The following is a 24,481-nucleotide window of genomic DNA, read 5'->3' as shown; positions in this document are numbered from 1 at the left end:
AACCACTGCCTTATACAATATGCTAATCTATATTAACATTTTTAATATAAATTAACTTATTTTTGTAGGTCAGTGGTTAAAGATAAATATATAACTTTTTTTTTTAATATCTTTTGAAACCAAAAAAATACAATACAAATACATTAGTAATAGAATTTCTATACATACTAACCCTTTATGAAACGATCTTATATCCGATCAATGTTAGTACATTTCATCCGAATGTGTAATACCCAATTTTTATTCAATGTAAACTACTTAATCAGACAATATCTGTGTGTGTGTGTTAGTATTTGTATTTTTTTTGGTTTAATAATTGGTGCTTTTTTAATTAATTACAAAAAATACCACCCCTAATCATTAATCTCCTGGAAATGTCAAAGAGCATCTTTGTTGACAGAATCGTTTCCCCTCGAGCTATCTCAGCAATTTCGAAATGTCTTAAAGTTAATTAACTGTCCCCTTTTTCATTTACAACTTGATGACTTTAAATTAATTCCAGGCTTTAATTGTTTACATATTTAGAGAGAGGGTGCTCAAGATGAAAACAAACCTACCTTGTTGGGTAAAGTAATTGTAAAGTTCTTGTTCTTTGGAGTCATACAAAAATACAGAAGAAAAGGGATTCTTGGAGATAATAATTAGAGCAGTTTTCAATTTCTATTACAACAGATACTGTAACAATTAGAGCCAAATTTTAATAAAAATCTTTTCATAGTAATCACTGGTTGAAAGTAAATAATCCAATAATTTTATACATGTATGTGAATAATTGCAATATGCAAAGATCTTTGCTTATATGCAATATGAATTTAATTAATATAAATCTAAAATAGTAACATTTTTGAAATCCTAAGACAGAATTTAATAAATATCCATTTAAAATACAACCTAAAGTTCCTTGTGTGTATCGGCCGAAGCACGATAATAGATGACCGGCCGTATCAGCTGATCGTGTCGAACAGCTGATTGACATGTATATATAGAAGTACTGTACTTAATAAAGAGCATTATATTTCTGGAACCCGTGAGAGTTATTTCATGCAATTTTCACGGTTTTCTCTCGACAATACTTAAATGGTGCCGAAACCCGGAAACTTTGGAACCAGAATAATTTTTAGTAAAAAAAAAAAATTTCTTTTTCTATGTTCTCTCATAGCGGAATAGTGAGAGCTGCAGTTCTAAACCTTGAGGGTCTGAACTTCAACAACCCACCTCCAGCAGCAGTCGACCAGCCTATAGCTGCAGGGAACCCACCTCCGGCAGAGATTCAGCCACTAGCGGAAGTATCACTAGCGCAAGCTCATGCCACGACGCTGGAATAGGTCTAAGTCCGCACGGCAACCACCCAGGACTTAAGAAAGGCAGTTTCCGATCTAGAAAGGGTCACCGGGGAGACAGGGGAGTTAAGCCATTTCTTGTAAGGCGGTAACCGACTGATTGGTTAAATAGATGCGAAGACAACCGAAAACCTGCTCTACAATGAGGATGCGGAGGCCTCAAGGGCAGCAGTCGTTTGCAGGGTGAAAAAGTATTCTTAATCAAATTCAAGCGGATGAGGAGACACCCTGGCACGTGATCAAGGCAAGATTGAAGAAGGCATTTGGAGGAGGACGGTGGACCCCAGAAATAAATTATTATATATTATTTAGCTGAAGTAAATTACAATTGTATTAAAGAATGTTGACATTAAAAAACAATCAGACTATGAACTAAAATATCGGGAAACAAAGGACCGCAAATGAGGACCAGTTTAACGAACATAGTATCCCTTATTTCTCTGTACGGAGTTGGCCATGGCCACATTTTACGACGTTTTTACTAAGGGAGAGATTAATAGTAAAAACTGGCATTTGTTTTGTAATTTTGACAATTTAGATACCAATAACATTATAATGCTAAAGGAATCAATCTAGCAACTAAAGTTTGAGATATGTTGTTAAAAGGAGATTAAAAAGATAAGAAAGAAAAAAAAAACAGAGAACCACTAATTATTTTACAATTGAACTTTCGCCATGTATATTTTTCCTCTTTCTCTCTCGCCTTTTGCCACATTCAGCAGTACGAAATTTATGTCAAGTTCACATGCACCTATGGATAGCAATCACAAGTAGAGACGTAATTCCATCTAATTACCTCCTGGCCCACTCAGAGGCTAGAGGACCGGCGGCGAAAAGGCTATCAGAGGGGGTGGAGTGGTCTTCAATTTGGGGGAGGCTGAGCCTGATTAGAGGCGGGGTGGTAAATTGTAAGCCGAGCCCACGCTTTCTAATTCAATATAATTGACTCTCTACCTCCCTTCTTTCATTTACACCTATCTTTTCACTTCTTATTTATTTACTATTTCTTTATTAAGCTTTCGTACTGGAATGAAATCAAGCACTATAAGTATGTAGCTCTGCCCTTTAAACAGCAGGAGTTTATCATTTACACGATCTTTAATTAGAAATTATAAGTTCTAACTTAATAGTTAGGGTTTCGTTAGTAGGTTATTATTATTTTTTTTCTTTTTAAGGAATTATTAGCCATTTACATTTCTTATTAATTTTATCTTAACATTTAAACAACGTCCAGATCTTTCTAAGCAGTTCTTTCGTTTTCCAAAATAAAAATAATACAAATTCAGTTTTTTTTTAAATTTTATAATCAACACATTTAATAACATTCAAATATCAATAATTATTTTTAGATAGAAAAAAAAAATATTAGAACTAGAAGATAATGTAAGCAAATGTGTAGACTTGTATTCAAGATTTGAATATGAAAATGTTTTTAAATATAAGTTTTTCTTTTCCTACTGAAACTTACTAAACTTTCATACTGTAATTTCTTCTAAGCCTAAAGACATAAGCCAATCAACTAATTTAAGGTATGGAAATAATAATAATAATTAGTATCAAATTTTGGCTACGTCTCAAAAACTTCTTAAATTTGTAAATTGGTATATTTTAGTTGAACTAGCAGTTAGAGTTAATTATATTAAAATTTTATGTTTATGGTCTGATTGTTTTTTAATGTCAACATCCTTTAATACAATTGTAATTTTATTCAATTGAAAATAATTTTAAATCAATTGATTTATACCTTATATCAATAGTAGTCGAATAACTAAAAAAAGATACGATATACAACTCTGATAGCAAGTTTAATATTAAATTTATTGTCAGAGTATTCCTCCTATATACTTTGTCTAGAAGAAGTGGGAGGTACCTTATTCTTAGTTCACTATTTCGATGGACCATGAACTCTAAACCTGTAAACAACTCCTCAATGAGTTTAGAGCATATATTTTACCTCAAGTATATTCCAATATATTCTATTATATATCATACTGATTACTTACCACACTACTTTGATGGTAATAAATTACTTGAGGGAAAATGGGTTTACCTGTTTTCGAATCGCCTCAGATCTAGGCTTGAATGATAATCTGCCTCGATTATGTTGTTCCCGGGATTCCCTGAAGCACAGGCTTCCAGTTATTTAATATTTTTAGTAACTTATTTAATCGTATTTGTTCATTCTTTTGTGTTTATTTTTGGATTATTTATAACCAATTATAAGTTGTCTATTAGCATGTTGTTATAAATTAATCGGATTGATATGATAAATTAATACAAGTTTAAGAATTGTAGTTTCGTAAAAAAAAAAAAAGAATAAAAGAGTTATTATCCACCATCTTAAGAAAGAATAATTTTCTCAGTTTTATTGTTTATCATTTGCCTTCAGTACTTTTAAAAAATAATAAATCCGCATTCCGAAAAGGATTTTATTTTGGTCTCCCCAAAATAGTAAAATTACCTACGGTGTGTAATGACTGTTAAATTTTAACTTTACTAATTACTAAAAGAGTCCTAACTTAAAATACTATTAATCGACTATTTTAGCTCTATGAATATAGATACTATCTAAATATAGTTGTGAGGAAAGCCGAATAATGCGAGAACATATTGGAAATAACTGATTGATATAGTTACTCTCAAGGTATCTATTAAGTGTACAACAGTGTCCAATAAACAGAACTATGTATCAATCAAGATAAATAAAACATAAATGAAGCTGGTAGTGTTGCATACGTTTTGACCCACACTATTTATCATCGGGTCATAAATAAATTTGAATGAAAACCAATTTATTATCCAAAATAAATTCATAAATGTTCTTTTTCGTAGATGAAAATGGTCTCAAATATAATTTCTCTTCATGTTTTTAAATATCATAAAATACATAGCCCTTTAGTAATTTTTCCTTTCTCGAAAATGCGTAATATTCTCCCTCCCACATACATTTTCTTGTTTTATTTACCTAGCAACTTCATCTTATTCATCTTCCCACTGCCCCTCAGTTCCTTACTGCCTTCTCTTTTCCCTTCAGTATTTCATAACATATATATTCAGTACTACCTCTTCTTTATACTGGACTACACCATATTTTTTCATAGATTGTGATCTTGACCTATATTTTTCAATCATGTCAAGAGCTTATAGAAAGCTTATTTTTCTTACTTTATCACTTTTTTGTTTATGGTGACAACCCAATATTTATATGATAAGAATTCAATGTTACTTTTTTTTCCAAAATATTATCATTATTGATTTTTATTATTGTGTTTTTGTTTTCCATTCTAGCATCAATATATCTAAACTTACAGATGCAAAAAACATTATTTTTGTTTGTGAAAAACAGTTGTATTTTTTTAAATCCATGAAACTTCAAGACACTTTCAATTCTATATTCTTTGCCATTCATGAATGAAAAAATAAATGTTAGTTTTGCGTTGGTAAGTTGTCCTATATTCATTAATCCTACCTCAAACATCTCATTTGTAAACTTATTTTCTTAGATATTCAATGTTTTTTGTTACTCACAGCGTTTGTTACATAATAATTTTGGTTATTCACTAATAACCAGATAATTTTTTTTTTTAACCAGCAAAATACTTGATATTATTTAAACCCTTTAAAAGATAACATAAATATTGAGCTGATTGCGTGCACTGAAAATACATAGTTTTTACAGTCATTCCTAAAAACATCTAACAACGTAAAGATATTATCTTTATCTTTCTATTATAGTAAACCTCCTCAGCATTTAGTAAAAAATTGGCATTTATCATTACATTATTTGTCACTGCTAGATTAGATATTATTAAGGAACTGCAACAACGATGTTCAAATGATTTTTTAAATATTTCATTAGAGATATCCTTATACCATCGCCAGCAAATGTCTGAAAAAGCACACCTGAACTGTATATTTTATAATGTTTAATTTATACTCGTTCATGTATAAAGGTTTACTTTACCGGATAGTGTAGTTATCTATTTGAAGAACTCTTTATAATATTAGTTTGTCATAATGTTAAAAAAAATGAGTTCTCAAATCAATAGTTTCCGCAAAGGGTATCCCAGATCATTTTCCTCGCTGGGGCTGGGAAATGTTGGCAGACACTGCCTAGTTTAATTCATCAAAGTAAGCCACCAACAGAGGGCTGGGATCCTTTCATCTTCCATCTCCGAATCACGTTGGGCCCACGCCAGGGGGTGGAAAGCTCACTTCCTGCATTTCATCAAATCCACTGAAACGGTCAGTTATATTTTCTTTGAAACATTTACAAAGCCATATGATAGGTTACAAAAAGGAAACTGATAAATGAGAACACATTCAAAACTAATATCTCTCTTTCTATTCATAAAATTTGTAAGTGAAAGGAATACTTATTTTTTTACTTTTCATCCAGTTGAAAACATATATTTCAAATGTATAAAAAACGCTGCACATCAAGAGTTTTAATCAGTGTTATAAGTATAACAAGTATTGAGTTAAACATTACCTGGATTGGTTTCTCACATAATCTAATTTCATTAGTTGTTTGAGAGTTGTTTACAATAATAAAAACCCAAATTCTTTTAATCTTATACTCTCAATCTATTTAATACTTTTCTGACGTTTCGGCCCTTAGACCATTATTAAAAGTAATTTAGTATTAGGCATTAAAAGTATTTTTATTGTTGACTTGGGTAATTAGCCTACAATGTAATAAGCTATTTCAGTGAACGTGGCGAATCAATTATACGTCAGAAAAGTGTTAAAATAGGTTAAGAGTATTAAAAGAATTTGTGATTGTATTACAGTTTACCACTCTCAAACAACCTATGAAAAAATCCAGGTATTACATGAGAAAATCCAGGTAACTAAATATTTGCTATAGCAATACAATTAAAATACAAATAGTGCAGCATTATTTATACATATGAAATATATTTTTTCGACTAGATGCAAAAAATAAATTTTTTTCGAAACAATTCTATTCTTATTACATGGATTACTTTTTAAAAAACTGAGTATTTCTAAAAAAAATAAATTCAACTTAACTGTTTAGAAGTAACTTTCATTAGACTTAATAAATTGTCTAAAAGTGCAATATTAATCAGAACTCTAATACTTACTAAATACTAAATAAAGGTTTTTTTAAAAATAATTTATTTATTGTTATTTACAACTGGATACAAATATAAACAACAAGTAAATTTTCTGTAGGTGACATAGTGACATGCTACAAACATGTGGAGAATCTACCCATTGATAGAATTCCAATAACAATTCTAGAGGAGAAGATCTAGAGGCCCTCTTCTTTTCAGACGCCTGGGATGATTATTAGGTAATGAAGGAGAAGCCAGTTTAGAAACAAGTGGGTTTGGGTGGTTGGGAAGTTTATCATGGAAGGAATGGTATCTGGTTCTGGCCAAATCGGAAACATATGGGACATTGAGGTCCTGATGGATGACTTGATTTCTGACTTGACTTACGATTTTGGACTGTAAGGATTGGTTCGGGAGGAATTTTCGGGTTTAGTGGAGCCTCAAAGCTCAACTCCGTATGTCCATATGAGGATTCCATATCAGTCGTTAAATAAAGATTAAAACAAAAAAAAAAAATAACACACGCCTAAAAATTCTATCAATTTGTTTATTTATAGTTTTATACTTGATTTGAATTTTATATAATAAAATAAGTATTTTTAGCTCCTTATATGTATATATATAAAAAAATAGATATCTATAGAACAATAAACTTCATCACGTTTCTAAATTCAGTTTAGGTTTTAACTAACATTCGATTGAATATCGATGAAAGCATAGCAATTGTTCGTCATTTATCCCATTTAACTCTACATTAAATTTCTTGTTTTCTTTACCTTCCTCTTTGCCATAACTAGCGTCCAGGAGCCTCCATTCAACGGAGCTAATCTTCTCGGTCCCAGTTTAAGAGCTTCATTTGGTTGAGGACATTTTTTTTTTTTACTTCCAATCCTTTTTACTTATTCCTGATTTCTTACTCTAGGATGTCCACGTAGCCTCCTCCCTGCAGGTGGAGCCTTCAATATCACTTTAGTATCCATATCACCGTTCATGTGGCATACATGAATATTACAAACCCATGTAATAGGTTACAAAAAGAACTGATAAATGAGAACACATTAAAAACTAAAATCCCTCTTTTTATTCATAAAATTTGTTTGTGAAAGGAATACTTATTTTTTTACTTTTCATCCAGTTGAAAACAATAATTTCTGATGTATAAAGAACGCTGCACTTTACGTGTTTTAATCAGTGTTATAGGTATAACAAAAATTGAGCTAAACATTATTGAGCTGCCGTTTTCCAGAGTGGTTTTGAGTTCGGGGACTTTCAGCTGCTCTCTTGCACTCATGTTTAAGATGTGACCCATCCTCGTTTTTCTAATAAATAGAAACGTAGGAACCTCATTTCTGCTGCTAGTATGCGATAGGTATGATTGTCCAACAGGGTCCAGCTTTCTCCGCCGTAGATTAGAGGCAGTTAGACGGACTTGAACACTTTGTCTTCTTATCTACTTTGCAATGACCGATCATACTATTACTAATCTGTTAATCAACCTGATTCGCTTTTGATATCCTTTGAGACATCAGCATCAATTTCCATCCGATCTACTATTTACGGTCCTTAAGTAGGTGTATTCCTTCACTACCTCATGTCTTCCTGTCTTCCTGTTCTTCTCTCGTCATAATTAGCACTCCACTCTTGGAAATATTGCTTTTCGTCCCTTTTCTGAACAATTCCTCTAACCATTCTACTAGAGCTTTTTGTAATTTTTTCTTTGGGTCGGCTGTTAGGACAATGTCATCCGCTTATAAAACACTGTTGAGGACGGTTATCATATTTCATTTTCCAATTGTGGTTCAGGCAATTCAGCGCTTACGAATTTTGTGGATTTTAACAAAAAAAATAAATAAATAAACAAAAGAGGGCTTAAACAATCTCCCTGTTTTATTGCTCTCGTAATCGGAAAAGGTACTGATTTTATTCCATTGGTTCTTGCCACTGACGTGCCGTGGCTGTAAGACTGACTGCCAAAGTTCATTCTAGATTTATTTTCTTGGCTTTAAATGGAATGCTTACATCAGATCAAGGATTAAACTACTTAATAGGTAATTGTTAACTATGTATAATTATTTTTTTCTTAATTATCTCTGAAACGAACATTCGAAATATTCTAAAATGTAATAATGAGTAAAAGGTTGGCATGGAAATTATAAAGGGTTACAAATATGTTTTTGCTGTTTTCAATCAAAAACGGGCCTGTTTTGTAGGAGTTGTTTTCTACAGCAAGTGGAGTGGGACCCAATTGTTTCCCGGACAAGTATTATCATGTAGGAGAGTAATTTTAGCGTGTTTGGAGTAGTAATGATTCGAATTCTTGCCTAAATCACCTTAATTGTAAACATTTTGCTCAGTTTGATTGGCTCATAATACAAAATATAATCTTTCCTCTTGTTCGTCGTTTAAAAAGGTTCATTATTGATAACAGAAAACGGAACTAAATTAATACATTTCCATATTCAAAAATGTAGATTAATAGGTTATTTATTTCAATTATTAATCCTAGAAGTCATAGAAAACTTTAAAAAATTATTCAATTGAAATTATTTATAAGCCAGTTGTTTGGAAGAAGATGAGTAACAGACCATTACCATATGTATTTTCATAAAAATCGGTTGTTACAAAATAATCATATATAGTACAGTAAGTACATATATGATGATGACATACAAATGATGATTTGCTTGACTAGTGGCACATTTCACCCAAAAAAAGGCTCGATTTTTCACAGTTTTGGATGTATTCCAAAGATAGTACCGTATAATGCGACTTCTTACTATAAAATTGTTACGACTCTTTAATTAAATTAACAGTAATAATTTATAAAACGAAGAGTTTTCATTTTGATTTTGATTTAACTAGCTATTTTATAATCAAATAAAAAATAAAGATAGGTTAGCGGCCTTAAGAACATCTATAATCACTTTATACCACCCAAATGATATGTATCTTCTAATTACAGAATTCATCATAATTTCATATAATGTTTTTTGCCAATAAGTAGGAATTTTTACGTGATCTTAAACATAAACTTTTAAAAGGACAAATAACTATCTTTGTGCATTCCTAAATTAACGAAAAAATTTCGATAGAACTATTGAAAATTTGTCTGTTAACTGTTTGTTTAAGTATAAAATAACCGGTGATATTATTGTATACTGCGTTATATTAATTTAAATAGAGTAATTTACAATGCTAAATTTAGACAATTTTAGTTAATGAACCACTCTCATAAAATAGATATGTCGACATACCCATAAAACTAGACACACCGTATTCCAAAACGTTTGAATTCATAATAATATTTATATTCCTTTTTTTTTTGGATATTTTTTATCTGTAACTATTTATCGGAATAGTCATTTTTAAAAAAACATCGGTGTTCAATCACCGCAGTCTGAGATGAATCAAAATCTGCAGTGATTGAATTGTATAATAAAATTATTGGTTATAAAATATAAATTATAAAATTATTTATTATAAAATTATATGTTTTACGGTGCTTCCGTAAGCAATCGGTCAAATTAAAAATTTAATTAGGGGTAAAATCAAGCATTGTGCTTGTACAAAAGTAATTTTTTTACTGTAAAGAACCTTAATGACCATCGCTTCAGTTCAAAACTAATAAAATTTTGAACAAAAAAATTATTATTATGTTATAAATCATCAGCGTAACTTACTCACATTGTTTGTATATGGTAATTGAGGTCATGAAGGACTTGGTGCTTTACAGTAAAAAAAATTACTTTTATACAAGCACAATGCTTGATTTTACCCCTAATTAAATTTTTAATTTGACCGATTGCTTACCGTTGCACCGTAAAACATATTCAAGGTCAGCTCAAAATGCTGCCATCTTGAGATAGAAAAAAGATTTAACTAAATAGCCACAGTGTGAGTGAGAACAATTACCCCTTGAGACAGTGTACAGGTACCACAAATGAGGAAGAACTACCCATGGATGAACACAAAGGCTACCTAGAGTAACTACATTTTGTTGGTAGTCTGCTATCACTCAGAATGAGCGAATAGTTTGATTGGCTAACAGGATGAGAAAAGTGAAAACAGAACAAGGGAACCTCCAAGAAGTGCAGAACCTCCATATCAGCAGCCAACCATCAAGTAAATTGTAATATCATTAATTAATGTATCCCATTATCAAAATTACTCCAACTAAACTAACTTAATTTTATGTTAAAAAACATAATTTATATAAAAATTGTATAAGTTGTGTAAATTTATTATGACTTTAATGCACAGCATCTGCTTTAATCCATTGCTACTCCGTTTCGGCCGAATTTCATTAATTGTCAGCTAAGGGATTAAAGGGAAAAAATAAAATAAAGAAAGGTGCGTAATCAAGAGCACATTATCATTTTTGCGAATGAAGACGCATTTCCATTTGTGACCTTGTTCCGACACAAGATACGAGAACCACAATCGATATTAGGGAACCATTTAAGCCTTCCTCACTAGTCACAAACAGAGGATTATTGAGGATCAACCGTGTGTAGGCTGATCCCGCTAAATCTACCGCAGCCCACGCTCTTCCACTTCTTCTTTCTTGTGGCTTTAAGGACGATAAAACATTCAGAGGATTACAACTCTTACGACACATTGCGGGCACGATTTAGAACGGGCGACTGCGGTATTCTTAAAGGAGTACTTTGCTCTACCTCTATTCAAATTTTAAATTTGACCGATTTAATTTTTAAAAATTGTGATTAGATAATTAACTTTGTTTATATTGATTAATTTATTCATTTTAAAAGTGAAAAAACCATTGTTGACTATAGGTGAAATAGAATCTCAAGAATACTTAAATCAGTTTAAAAAGGCAATCCTAAATAATTATCTATTATTAATCTTATTTTTTTTTATAATGTACTAACCTTCCAATTGATAACACATTGGTTTGACGCGATCAAATATAACCATGGAAACAAGCGATTTTCGTTGGTTTTTTTAATAAGTTTAAGCTTGGACTCCCGGTACCCCAAGCTGCACAAAACATTACCATGGCGTTAGGGGAAAGGTTTTTAATGAACAACTGATCATTCGCTAGTGATTTGAAAACGACTCAGGCTGGTGACTCAGGATAACTAATCCAGAGGGACCTCCACCAGCAATTGATGATGATGAACTTAGGATTACTGTGTAAAAACCCTTATCAAACAGTTAAATAACTTGCAGGACAACTTAATATAAGTGTATCGACAGTTTCTTGACACTTAAATACCATTAAGTAAAAAGTAGAAATTAAAACAAAAAACCATTAAGTAAAAAGTAAAAAATGGTAGATCTATGGGTACCATCATGAACCTGATGAGCGTCAGCAGCTGTAGCATTGTAAAACTTGCAGTAAAAAAAACAAAAAAAAACAGGCTTTTCTAGAAAGAATAACCACGTGTTATGAAAAGTGGATTGCATATGACAACTGGGGTTGGTCGGGTCAGTGGTTAGATATCGGTGAAAGACCGGGTCACTGGCCAAAACCAATTTTGTATCCGAAAAAATTATTGATTTCTGTGTGGGACCCATGGACCAATGGGAGAAATAATTCATTTCTCCTTTTTACTCAGAAGTGAAATCATTATATCCGCACCGTACAGACATATTGACATAATGCATCAAAATACAAGCAGCATTGATTAATCTGACCTATACCCTTCACGTCAACGCCAGACCTCATGTTCCACGACCGACAGTGAAGAAACTAAACAAGCTGTGCTACGAAGTTCTTCCACTCCCACATATTCACCAGACCTATCTTAAATAGACCTTCATCTGTTATGAAATTCCTTCAAGATAAAATTTTTGAATGATTTTCTGGTTAAAAACGCATTTTCTGACCTTATTTATTCACGAAACCCTGAATTTATCACTTCTGGGATTGAAAAGTTGATAACACGTTGAGAAAAATGTATAGAAAATTGTGGTAAATATTTTTAATAAAAATTTTATGGTAACTTTTCCTGTGAAAACTGACATTGCATATAAAACAACCAAATATTTTCCCTTCGAAACTGCATGAATGTCTGTAACTACCGTTGCTGTTGTTATACATATTTATAATTAAATTTTGTATATTAAGAGAAATCCCGTTATTTAAGAGATAGAAAGACTGCAAAGATAGAATAAATTAAATCCAATTTTTTATTACCTTAATAAAAACTATGTATAATTACGAGTCAAAAATGATGAGTCTGCTAAGTATAGGGAATAAAAATTGGCGGCTGTTTGAAAGCGATAAAAAAATTAATTTTTCATTCGGAGCTCTATATCATAAAAAGTAAGAACAACACAAGAAAACCTAAGAGAACATCATTTAAAGTAGAGTAAATTTGCCAAACTGTGAGCCCTAATATAGCTATTTAAGTAGTTTAATACGTTTATCGTCGTAGGAGTAGTAGTTTTCATGATATTAACTAAAATAAATTGATTTATAGTTGTTTGGACAAATGTTCATTTGCCAAATTTATAGTCATATGAGAATATCATAAAAACTACTATCCCTTCGAAGATAAGTGTCATAAACTACTATATATTAAGTTAAATTTCCTTTATTTTGAGTGCTCACAGACATATGTGCGTCTTATGGATCTAGAGATATATTTTTTCAAAAATCCAACATTTTATACGAACAACTAGAAATTAACATTTTGTGAGTTTATTTGGTCAAATATCATAAAAACTAATAGACCTACAAAGATAAACACTATTAACTATTTTATAGTAAATTTAACTAGCTTTAATTTGAGCGCTGGCAGACATCTGTACGTCAAATCGTTTCTGAAATGAAGTATTTCATAAATCAAACTTATTATCCAAACAACTATATATCAATTAATTTTTGCATATATCATGAAAACTACTACTCCTACGACGATAATCGTCATAAACTACTTCATAGCCCATTAAACTAGCTTTAATTTGAGTGCTAATAGAAATCTGTTCGTCACATAGTTCCTGAGATATAGATTTTGTAAAATAAATTAACTAACAACTAATCAGTATTCAGTAAAATTTTAAGAAATTTTGCTTTTTAAAAAGCTGTACCTCGAGAACTATTGGACGTAAATAGCTCTTTTAAGGCTAATATTTCAGCACATTTACTCTTCTTTAAATAATGTGCTCTTAGGTTTTCTAGTGTTGTTGGTAGTTTTTAAGATATAGATATAGAGCACCGAATGAAAAATTAGTGTTTTTAAGGTTTTGAAACAGCCGCCATTTTTTATTCACCCTACCTATACTTGGCAGACTCATTAATTTTTACTATTAATTATACATAGTTTTCATTAAAGTAATAAAAAATTGGGGTGAGATAACTGACTTTTTTTCTTCCTGGCTCTTGTACTATTAGTGTACACAAAGCAAGACGCCAACAATGGTCTGGCAAAACAATATATGGTCTGGCAAAACAACTATATACAGGGCTCGCATAAGAATCACTCAGTGACTTTAGTAGCCTTTATGATCTGGAGCTACATTTACTAGAGTTAACTGCTTTTTTTTCTTGGACGAGCTATCTTATCATTCTTCGAACTAAAAGTTAAACTCACCTTACAAGCACCCATAATGCAGACCAGTTACTGAATCAATTTATAATCCGTACCTCCTTGTCAAAACATTCCGCTGAACTACTGAATAAAAGTGAAAGTACTGAGTTTTATAAATAACATTTCTTCAAAATATGATTTGATGTATTCGTAAATGTTAATAAAGAATTTGATAAATAAAATATATCTTAATGCAAAACTATTTAATTTATACATAAACCAACTATTTTATTTACTTTCTGCATGAATAAGAGCTTCCCTACATTTTGTAGTTTGAAAACAAATTTATTTACTAAATGTATTCATTTATATTTTTCATCGAATTTCGGATAAATTTCTCAATGTTAAAAAATAAATAAAATATACTATAGAGCAAAATCATCTAATTTATATGTAAACCAATATTATGCTCATTATTTCCTTTATGATTAAAAACGTCTCTACATTTTGTAGTTGTTGTTGTTGATTGTTGCTTAAAGGCGTAAAACCCTCTGGCCATCAACGCCTATGGGATGATAAAAGTAAAAAAAAAAATAATAAAATAAATAAATAAATAAAAAATAGAAAAATTAAAATAAAAATAGAAAAATAATTTTTAAAAAATAAATAAAATAAAATAAAAAACATAAAAATCAAAGAGGAGTTATAATTTATAAAGAAGGCGATGTGCTTTTAAAAATTCAAATACTCGTGTAATTTTAGCTTCCTCATCTGCGAGAGTTTCGGATAAATTTGGGGTCAGTCCTATCCTGTTTATTGTTGGCAAATAGTGAGTACACTCTTCTAAAATATGTCTAATCGTAAGAATGGACTGACAATATTTGCACGTTGGAGGTGGCAGTTTTCTGATCCGGTGAGAGTGCGTGAGGAGAGTATGACCTATTCTCAAGGCGGTAGGATGTCGACCATGGTTTTACTGATCGTTTTATTTCTTTTAATTAACTGGGAGAGCTTTCATCCCACTTGGCCTGCCATTTTTCTAATATTTGTAATTTAAGGGGTGTACTGAGTTCAGATGGGGTAATTGTGTAGTTAATAGCAATCAATTAGCTACCTGCAAGCTAATCAAAGCAGAAAGGTAAATTATAGGCAAAAATTAAATGAAATAATTTTCATTCCACTACAATTATTATTTTATTTTCGAAATAATATATATAGTATCATTGAGTTGCATCATGCATAAATTTAACGCTTCCAATTTTGTATTTTGATGAGGCTAGAAGGTGAACGTTTTCTAAAATGAGCCAACCCACCGTTCCTGAAAGCTCTATTCAAGGCCCTTACTCAATTTACTCCTAGCCTTTGTCGTTCGTATTAAATGTTGTTCAAAGTGAAGGTATGTCTGCAAACGCATTGCTTAGGAGATGGGTTTGATAGAATACTAATATGGCTTTTTATCCCTAATTTTATAACAACTATGGCAACATAAGGATTAATACTATTTGGAATTAACATTGGAAACTGTTAATAATATTTATCAGTTTGTAAGAGACTTTCGCTGAGTATTCATTATGCCTTCAATTTATACTAATCGTGAATATGCCGATATGGTGTTTGTTTATGGTTTTTGCAATGGTAATGTAAATGATGCCCGCCGTGAATATTCCAGATGATTTACGAATAGAAGATTACCAAACAAGTCTATCTTTAGCTGCACGTTTCAACATCTTACAGAAACTGGTACATTTGCTATAATACCACTTGCTGATCGTATTTTTGCCCCTTTACGAAATGAGGAAAGGAGTGCTACCATATTACAATATTTTGATGATAATCCATCTGCCAGTGTACGAAGAGCTGGAGCAGATTTAAATATCACGCCAACTACAGTATGGAGAACTCTCATTGCAGACGGACTTTACCCATATCATTATTAACTGGTGAAAAATTTATTACCACAAGATTTTCGACAAAGAAGATATTTTTCACATTGCTACTTAAAACAAGTTGTGTATAATCCACATTTTTCAGGAAACATTCTCTGGACAGATAAAACTATCTTCAGTAGAAGTGGTATCTCCAATCAGAAAAATAATCACCTCTGGTTGCAGGAAAATCCCCATGCAATTGGTATGATGCTCACGAATTTCAGCACTAGTTTCAGTGTAATGAGTGGTTAGGGATAATAGACAATATTTTAATAGGTCCGCATTTCTTGACGCCTCTGCTCACTGCGGGCACATTTCTGGAATTTCTAAATAATGATTACTATCATTTAGTTGAACATATTCCATTACAACTGAGATGGGACATGTGACATAATTAATAAAGTAGTTGAAACAAATGAGTAAGTTTTATTTATTTCATATTACCTCAATAATCCATAACAATGAAAACCTTAGGTGTTAATATCTCCTAAACAAAGCGTTTGGGACATACTTTCAGAAGACATTTTTTTCTTGTTTTGAGGTCCTTAATTCATATTTTCAGTTTGGCCACTTAACCCTGAAATACCCCTAGTAAGTAAATATATGTACAAAATGAAAATTAATTTATTAATGTAAAATTAAAGCTAAAAAAAAGTGAGAAAAAAACTTATATGCAAATAAAATAACTGAATTAAAGAAATAAAATGGAAAGTTATATAAGCCAACCGAAGTAAAGAAATATGAATATCAATATGAAAATCTAGTTAGTAAATATAATGCGCAAAAAGAAATTTATTTAATATCAAAGTAATGGGGAAAAAATGTGAAGAAGAACATATATATATAATTAGTATAATATGTAATTAAAATAATCGAATGAATGAAAATATAATGTTATATAAGCCAAAAGAGTAATAAAATATAAGAATGAATAAGAAAATCTAGTAGTTAAATTATTGTACTAAATGATAAGGAATCAAAATTAAAATTACGAAAAAAGTTATTTATTTATTTCTTCAAATTAAAATAAACATCAAAAACAGCGATTCTTAGTGTTACGCACTGTTAGTTTATAAAAATGAAGGTACATGTATGAATTGCATTATTATGAGAAATGTAATCTAAATATATATTTAGTTGAAAATAATTTGTACATTATTTTATGATAAAATTATTTCTTATTTTTTTAGGAACAAGTAAATAATATCTGAATTATTTTCATTACAGCGCTCCTCCTTCGAAACTAAGAGCAAAATTATTGCTTGCTTTCATTTGGCTTCTAGCTGCTGTGCTGGCTACACCGATGGCCGTGGCTCTCAGTGTGACATACGTTGATGAGCATGACCATGGTAACATACATGCATTATTATTTATATCAGTCTCTTGCTAATTCGTCGTACAAAGTCGAAAAAAAAATGAAGAAGTGATAAAATGCTTGTTTAGTCAGATAAGTTTATTTCGTCAGTGACGCTTTCCTTAGTCCTCTCTCTTTATTTTTCCTTTTCTTGAAGCCGTTGATATCCATCAATTCATCTTCATAACTTACGAGAGGTCATAACAAGAGTGAGGGGTCGGTAGGAGATGGCATTTAAGAATGAGTGGAATAAGGGATTGAGTTGTTTAGCAATAGCGAAGTTTTGGTTTTTCTCCAATATAATACAACATGATTTAGTAATTTGTTTTAATAATTTTTAGTAGTAACCAAAACAGATGCAATATAATGAGTTTTTTCTTATATATTCTTTTCGATTTGGTAATGTAAACTTTATTTTTCATCCGAAATAATTTTATTTCTTTTTTACATTGTTTAATTATCCCATTCTATATGGTGATTAATATTAAATTTAATGTGTTAATAAAAAAAAATAATAATAATAACAATAATTACATTCACCACAAAGGGAAAAGATAGCCGGGGCAGGATTTAAGTTATGACACTTCTGTACTAAGAGATTTTATCGCACTGTTATATCGAGGAAGGAGGTGGAAGTGGGAAAAATGGTCTAAATAGTGTTTTGGCTCAAAGAAATAACCTTTATGATAAAAATTTTAATTTAATTTGTACAGATGTAATTACTTAAATGAACTTTAAAAAAATGGAAAGAGCAGAATTTTAAATAAATTAATATAAGTACAATCAATAGTTGTGTATTTTAAAAAAGTTCTCATATAATGACTTGGGTAAAGATGAAAAACGTTTAAAAATGGGCAAAACGTTACAGAAATGTAACATGTATGCAATAAAGATCTTAATTACTACAAGGAAGTTTTACTCTATTAATATAAAACAATTGAACGAAACATTTATTATATTTGGTTAAATAAAAAAAAAAAAAAAGGATTCTAAATCTTTTTAACATTACATTTCACATTTTCAGCTGGCCGCATTTACAAAAAACCTTTCTGCAACAATACAAGACTTTCAAATAATGGGATGATGGCGTACAGGATGATCCTGGTGTCGGTGCAATATTTGACGCCACTCTGTGTCATTTCGTATGCATATGCGAGGATGGCTCTCAGGCTGTGGGGCTCTAGAGCTCCTGGAAATGCTCAACATTCAAGAGATGCAAATCTTATGCGAAACAAGAAAAAAGTAAAAATATAAATTTTAAACATAGTTCCATTTGTTATTATTACTTTTTTTCATTACAACACAAGTACAAAAATTTTAAAAATTGTTGAACCTGTCTATTGATTTAGTCTTTCCCCCTCCTCCCCCCCCATTCCTTGCCATTTGTGATATACAAGGTGCGCAACTGCCATTGCTTAATGCGCTGAGCTATCATGTCATTGCTGTCAAAAATCAACTGTTTATTTTATTTTACCTTTAAAATATAAGATATGTTAAATTATCTATTATTATGAAATTTGTGTATTTTCTACAGACACAATTAATTGTAGATCTTTGCTTCCTTATTACTGAGAGCATAAAAGCTTATATTCATGTCGGAATGAAAAAAAAAAAAAGTTTTATCACAAATTTTCATTCACATTTTATGTTTTAGGTATTTTTTAAAAAATTAGGTCCCGTGCCTGACTGCATTAACTTTAAACCATGTTTCGTGAAATTTAAAGGAACTATACGTGTTGTACCTATTTGGTCCCATATCGATTTTATCACATTTCGTCCCCTACTTTCCCTTACAAATACGTTGACGTATTTTGTTCGGGACAACTATATTTCGCAATTGGCTAGACTGATTTGGACCTATATTATTAAAATAATAGAATTTTCAAAGCAATGAGGTACTATACGATAACTATGGATACACCAATGTATTCACTTGGTATAATATATATTGTAATGTATTTTACATCTACGGCCCATTCCATAGATTTTATTACCAAACAGCAAATCATTAATCTTCAAATAGTAGTGTTTGCCTGAAATATACTTATATTGTATGTATAATGTAAAATATACTAATACAAAAAAAATTTCCAAAACTTCTCACAACCTCCATTATCTCTTCAAACGTATTCCCATGGTGTTAAAGTACCCCTTCAAAATTATACTCTTGTTCCATACTACACATCAAATCCACATTATAATAGGCTTAGAACAAGAAAAATATAGGAATATAAAGAAAAGGATTTTTTTTTTTTAAATTAGAGGAATAAAAAAAAGAAAGGAAGAAGATAAAAATTGCAGGGAAACTTTACTCACTCGCCCATGCACTTGTCAGATATTTTTTAATCTAAAACTATGCTCCAATTATCATTTACAACCACTATAAAAGTTCATTTATGATTTTTCAGGTTATAAAAATGTTGGTGATTGTTGTTGCTCTATTTGCAATTTGTTGGTTACCTCTACAAACATATAATGTACTACAGGACATATTTCCTCAAATAAATGGGTAAGAATATGATAAGATAAAAAAATTCATGATTCAGTGCCAGAGACTGAATAATTCACAGATGTTTTGAATTTTTATATCATCTCTATTTTATCGCGGGTCTCCTATGCTCAAATAGCATTATGGAAATATTATCTAGAGACTCCTAGACTGGTCATTATGTATTTACCATGTCTTTTCTTTGTCAGTATTTTGATGTATTTTAAGTAGTGAATGATTAATGAAAGAATGTGAATTGATTTTATTGTCATTTTACAGGTACCGTTATATAAACATTATCTGGTTTTGCTGTGACTGGCTGGCTATGAGTAATTCATGCTACAACCCTTTTATTTATGGCATATATAATGTAAGTAGTTATTTTAGGAATAGCATAAAATAAAAATAATAAGTAAAAAACTGTTTTTAAACTTAATTCTTTACTGATGCACTAATCATAAAAAAATTAAAGAAAAGAGAATTGAAAAACTAATCAATCTATTTTTTTTATTTTAAAAGTTCATGGACTTAATGCAATGTTAAACAAAGTGTAGCTAGTTTAAAAGAAAACATTATTGTATAAAAATATGTTACACTAATACTACTACGAAGTATCTCTGTAAATTTGAAAAAGAATAATTTAGTAATGCTACCTAACTTTTAATATAAATAAAATATTTTTATGTACGACAGATAATACAAAGTTTATTAATAAACATTATCCATGAGGCCCTGAAGCATATTTACAGTCAATCAACAAAGCATATTCTAAATGACTGTCCTCAATTATTTAAATATTATAGAAGAAATAGAAGAGAAAATAGTGCCATCAAGATGATAAAGAAATGTCACAAAAAATAAAGGAGACAAAATGGAGATTTATATTTAAAAACAAGATTTTCTTTCATTTTCATGATATTAATTTATCATTAAAATTAATTTTCTCCCTTGAAGTTTTTTAATGCAGATACCACCAATCATTCCCTACAAACCTTCCTCCATGGACCTCCATTAAAAAAAGTCCACAAAGCTTGACTTACCATAATCCTACCATATATTTCTTGATCAATCTCTCATTTTTACCTCTCTCGATTTTATCAAGTTCTGTCTGCTACTTTTACTTAGGCATGGGTAAACATATTTTCCTTAGCACAACAGTATTTCGATAACATCTCGTCTAGTATGGCCCAAATTTAGTGGAAATTTGGGGATTAGTACATGTATGATAAACTTTTTTTAAAAAAGTATACTTCAAGCTTTTCTGCTCTTATTTTTTAAAATTAGAGTAAAAATATTCTTATAAGAAGCTTGAAAACTTACCATTTAATACTTTGTCAGTGAAATTTACAGAGTTGAGATCAGTAATCATGAAAAAACGGGAACATCAAAGAAAAATTTTTGTGACGGAATGTTAATATATTTTTTTCTTGCAATATCATACTGGACTGCCTGAAATGATTATTTAATAATAATAAAGTTTACCTTCTCTCTTTCTTTCCAGGAAAAGTTCAAAATAGAATTCAAACAGAGATGTCCATTCCGCCAATCAAGAAGATGGAGACCAAGCTTTGGAGGAGACAGCATGGACCTTGACAAAACACTCCATCGCTATGGAAGTATGCACCAACCAACCAGATGGGTTCGCTATTCATCCAGACGGCGTTCAACCTTCTCACCTAGTCAACATTATGTCTACCACTGTGCCAACTCTAATGTTGTCCATCACCACAGTTCACACACTGACATAGAAGAACTATGCCTATAAGCTCATATTGTAAATATTAAATGCATATCGTTAACATTTCTACAGGGTCAAAATACAGATGAAGAAAGTATTTTAAAGAATGACGCTGTCTAAAAAAATACCAAAGATTTAAAAGTGATTTATTATATTCGTAATATTATTTATAGATCATTATCAATTTCTAATACAGTATAAATCATTATTAGAAATAGAATGTAATAATTTAATTCAGTTAAAGTGTTACTAAATACATAATAATTTTTGGTTCAAGAATGAGAAATACCTATATACAGCAATAAAAAATTATTAAATCTCGCTGAAATTTATTCTAGTAAAGAAAATAATTTAAAGAGTGGCTGGAAAAAGGGCAATTGGTCTAAAACATTATTTTAATAAAAAGAAAAGTAGTAAAAATTAAGATTAATATACATTAATCTTTAAATTTGACTCAAAAAATGAAATTTCAAAAATCTTCAAAACAGATTTATGTCTAAAAAAAATATTTATAATAATGTTTAAACTTCTCTAATACAAACAGTAACTCATTGGCCCTGCAGCACCTAATGTTATCTACAGGTGATAACACTTTAAGAATGTGTATAAAATTAGTCGATATCTTTTCCTACTCCAGTGCACCTTGATAGCTTCTTTTGAACTATTGTTTAATCGCAAAATGAACATGAATTGGTCTGTTCCCAAAATTTTACTCGTTATAATCATTTTGTTGAAAGTGTTCAGATATTTCAGTAACTTTTATGATTTACACTTCGTTTTACCCTAATTGTGGAATGATAAAGGTAAGTACAAACACTAAATCCACATTTTATTTCAATTGAATATGCATTGTCACTAAATACATGTATTTTTAGAAAAACTATCATAAATTATAGCCATGACCCATATTTCAATATTGTGTACTAATGCCTATGATTGCCTACAGGTGACATCTACACCAAATTCATTAAACAATTTTTTTGTAAAAACATTCATATTTATGTATAACTTGGTATCTTGGTGTATAACTTAGACTCTATTTAGTCAGAAACAAAAAATAAATAAAAATAAAATTTACATGGGACCTTAGAGGTATTATAGGGTTCAGAAGGAACTAGTGTTACTCAAGATAGGTAGCTAATTATCAATATTGCTGCTATAGTAGTATATTTGAAAAAAAAAATTATTTTGTATTTGTCACATTCTATAGATTGTACCATGGAATGAGGTTACTTTGTGATAACCCTATTAACTTTAAAAGAATCTGTAGGGAGACTCTGGTAGAGAAAGTAACCCCAGACTATGGAACCATCTTTGGAATATGTCCAATTCAAAATAAAATCAAAACCTTTTTGTCACATATGCCAATTTCAAAGCAAAGCAGTGATATATTATTTTTAACTTTTAAATCCTTTAAGTAATTTCAACAGCTGTTAACAAAAAAAGTCTCCTTAATAAAAATGTATACACATAATTTTTTTTTCTGTTGGCTAATTAGACCTTGGAGTACTTTGGACGCTTGCTGTGGTCCAAAAGGACCATATTTAGGATTCATAGTAAACTTATAAAGGATAGGTTCATCAATTCTTTGCCTGGTCTTTGAGGTGCCTCACTGACAAGCATGACAGGCCTCATATACCCAGGGGAAGAGGGGGTAAGGAGAGATAGGGTGGAGCGTAGTCTAGTAGGATGATCACATATATCAGGTGTTAACCTATCCAGTCCTAACCACACTCAATACTGCTTAATTTGGTTATTTATTGTGAGGGTCATAACCAAGGCTACCCTGGTCCTCAAAAAAATGTATATAAAATTCCAATTTTTAAATTAATATCAAAGTTTTGAACCTTGAAAGAACTTTGTTTGTTAATATTAAAATACAAAAAAGCATAATTACCCAAAATATTCTGTCTGCTGAACCATTTAATTTTTTAAAAGTTTATTTATGTATTTATATTTGCCAATGTACAAATTAACAATCAGTGCTTGTGACTATTGTATTGGTGATAATGGTATGTAATTAGACAGAAACCAATCCAGTCATTACCCTTGTTGGTCATTTGTTTGTTTGAAAATATTTCAACAGATCCTTATCAATTTCCTTGTTCAGCATCTTATTTGTGATTTATGTCCATTTAATTCTTCATTAAATTATCTGTAATTATTTATCACCTATGTACGTACTCACTAAAGTTGAATCAATTGGTTGATTGGTAAAATCAGAGTATACATCTGTGATTCTAATTTACTCTTTAGTATTGGATACTATACTCCTTAGTCTATGATTCTAATTGGCTCCTTACCCAATGTTACAATTTTAAATGTTTTAGACTAAAATGTTTTAAATATTTGTGTTGTACATTAAAATTTAAAGTACTAAAATCCTGAATCAAGTTAAGTCTGTATGTAAGTTATAAAATGAATTTGATAAGGACTAGTTATTAAAAATTATTGGTTATTAAAAAAAGTGATTAAAAAAGGATTAGTTAGATTGAAAAAATACTGATGCATTGAAAAAACAAAGAGTTTTAAGCAGGACATAATCATAAAACTTGAAATTATATTGAAAATCGCCAAATATTTTATTAAATTCTAATTTCTCTATTGGTTTTACAATTTTTTATACAAATGTATCAATTTAATTATTTCACTATGTTTTTGAAAATATATACATTCAATATTAATATTTAAAAGTAATTTATATTTTATCAAAGATTTTTTTGTCTTTGAATTTAGTTTTTGAACAACTTTTTTTACAATTTTTTTTTCAAAACAAATAGATTTTTATAGAATGATTCTATCTCTCTATAATGATGATAGTAAAGTAAAAACTCACATTGAATGAAACAAATACTTTAATACTCACAACTACTTTTGTGAAATTGAACTTGAGCTGGAAGACTATCAATTCAAATAAGTTCTTTATAATGAATTAAAAAAAAAAAGTAAACAAAAAATTAATTCTTGGAAGAGAAAAATATAAATTTTTATCAAACAGTATTCCTTCTTATAGAATGATTCTATCTCTCTATAATGATGATAGTAAAGTAAAA

General features: G+C 30.2%; 1 protein-coding gene across 1 annotated transcript in view; it reads left to right on the top strand.

The window, feature by feature from the left end:
• LOC106680543 (RYamide receptor) overlaps positions 1 to 23,998 on the top strand; it is a 272,976-nt gene extending 248,978 nt beyond the window's left edge. Inside the window, exons 6-10 of the mRNA XM_067051510.1 lie at positions 17,076 to 17,197; positions 18,227 to 18,444; positions 19,611 to 19,711; positions 19,970 to 20,060; positions 21,192 to 23,998. Of these exons, the coding sequence (XP_066907611.1) occupies positions 17,076 to 17,197; positions 18,227 to 18,444; positions 19,611 to 19,711; positions 19,970 to 20,060; positions 21,192 to 21,455 (796 nt within the window). The 3' untranslated portion in view covers positions 21,456 to 23,998. The remainder of the gene's footprint in view (positions 1 to 17,075; positions 17,198 to 18,226; positions 18,445 to 19,610; positions 19,712 to 19,969; positions 20,061 to 21,191) is intronic.
• The last annotated feature ends 483 nt before the right edge of the window (positions 23,999 to 24,481 follow it).

This window comes from Halyomorpha halys, unplaced genomic scaffold, assembly GCF_000696795.3.
Source record: "Halyomorpha halys isolate HHAL.00 unplaced genomic scaffold, Hhal_1.1 Scaffold266.1, whole genome shotgun sequence".
In the NCBI taxonomy this organism is placed as follows: Eukaryota; Metazoa; Arthropoda; class Insecta; order Hemiptera; family Pentatomidae; genus Halyomorpha; species Halyomorpha halys.
This window is presented reverse-complemented; position numbering and strand designations above follow the sequence as displayed.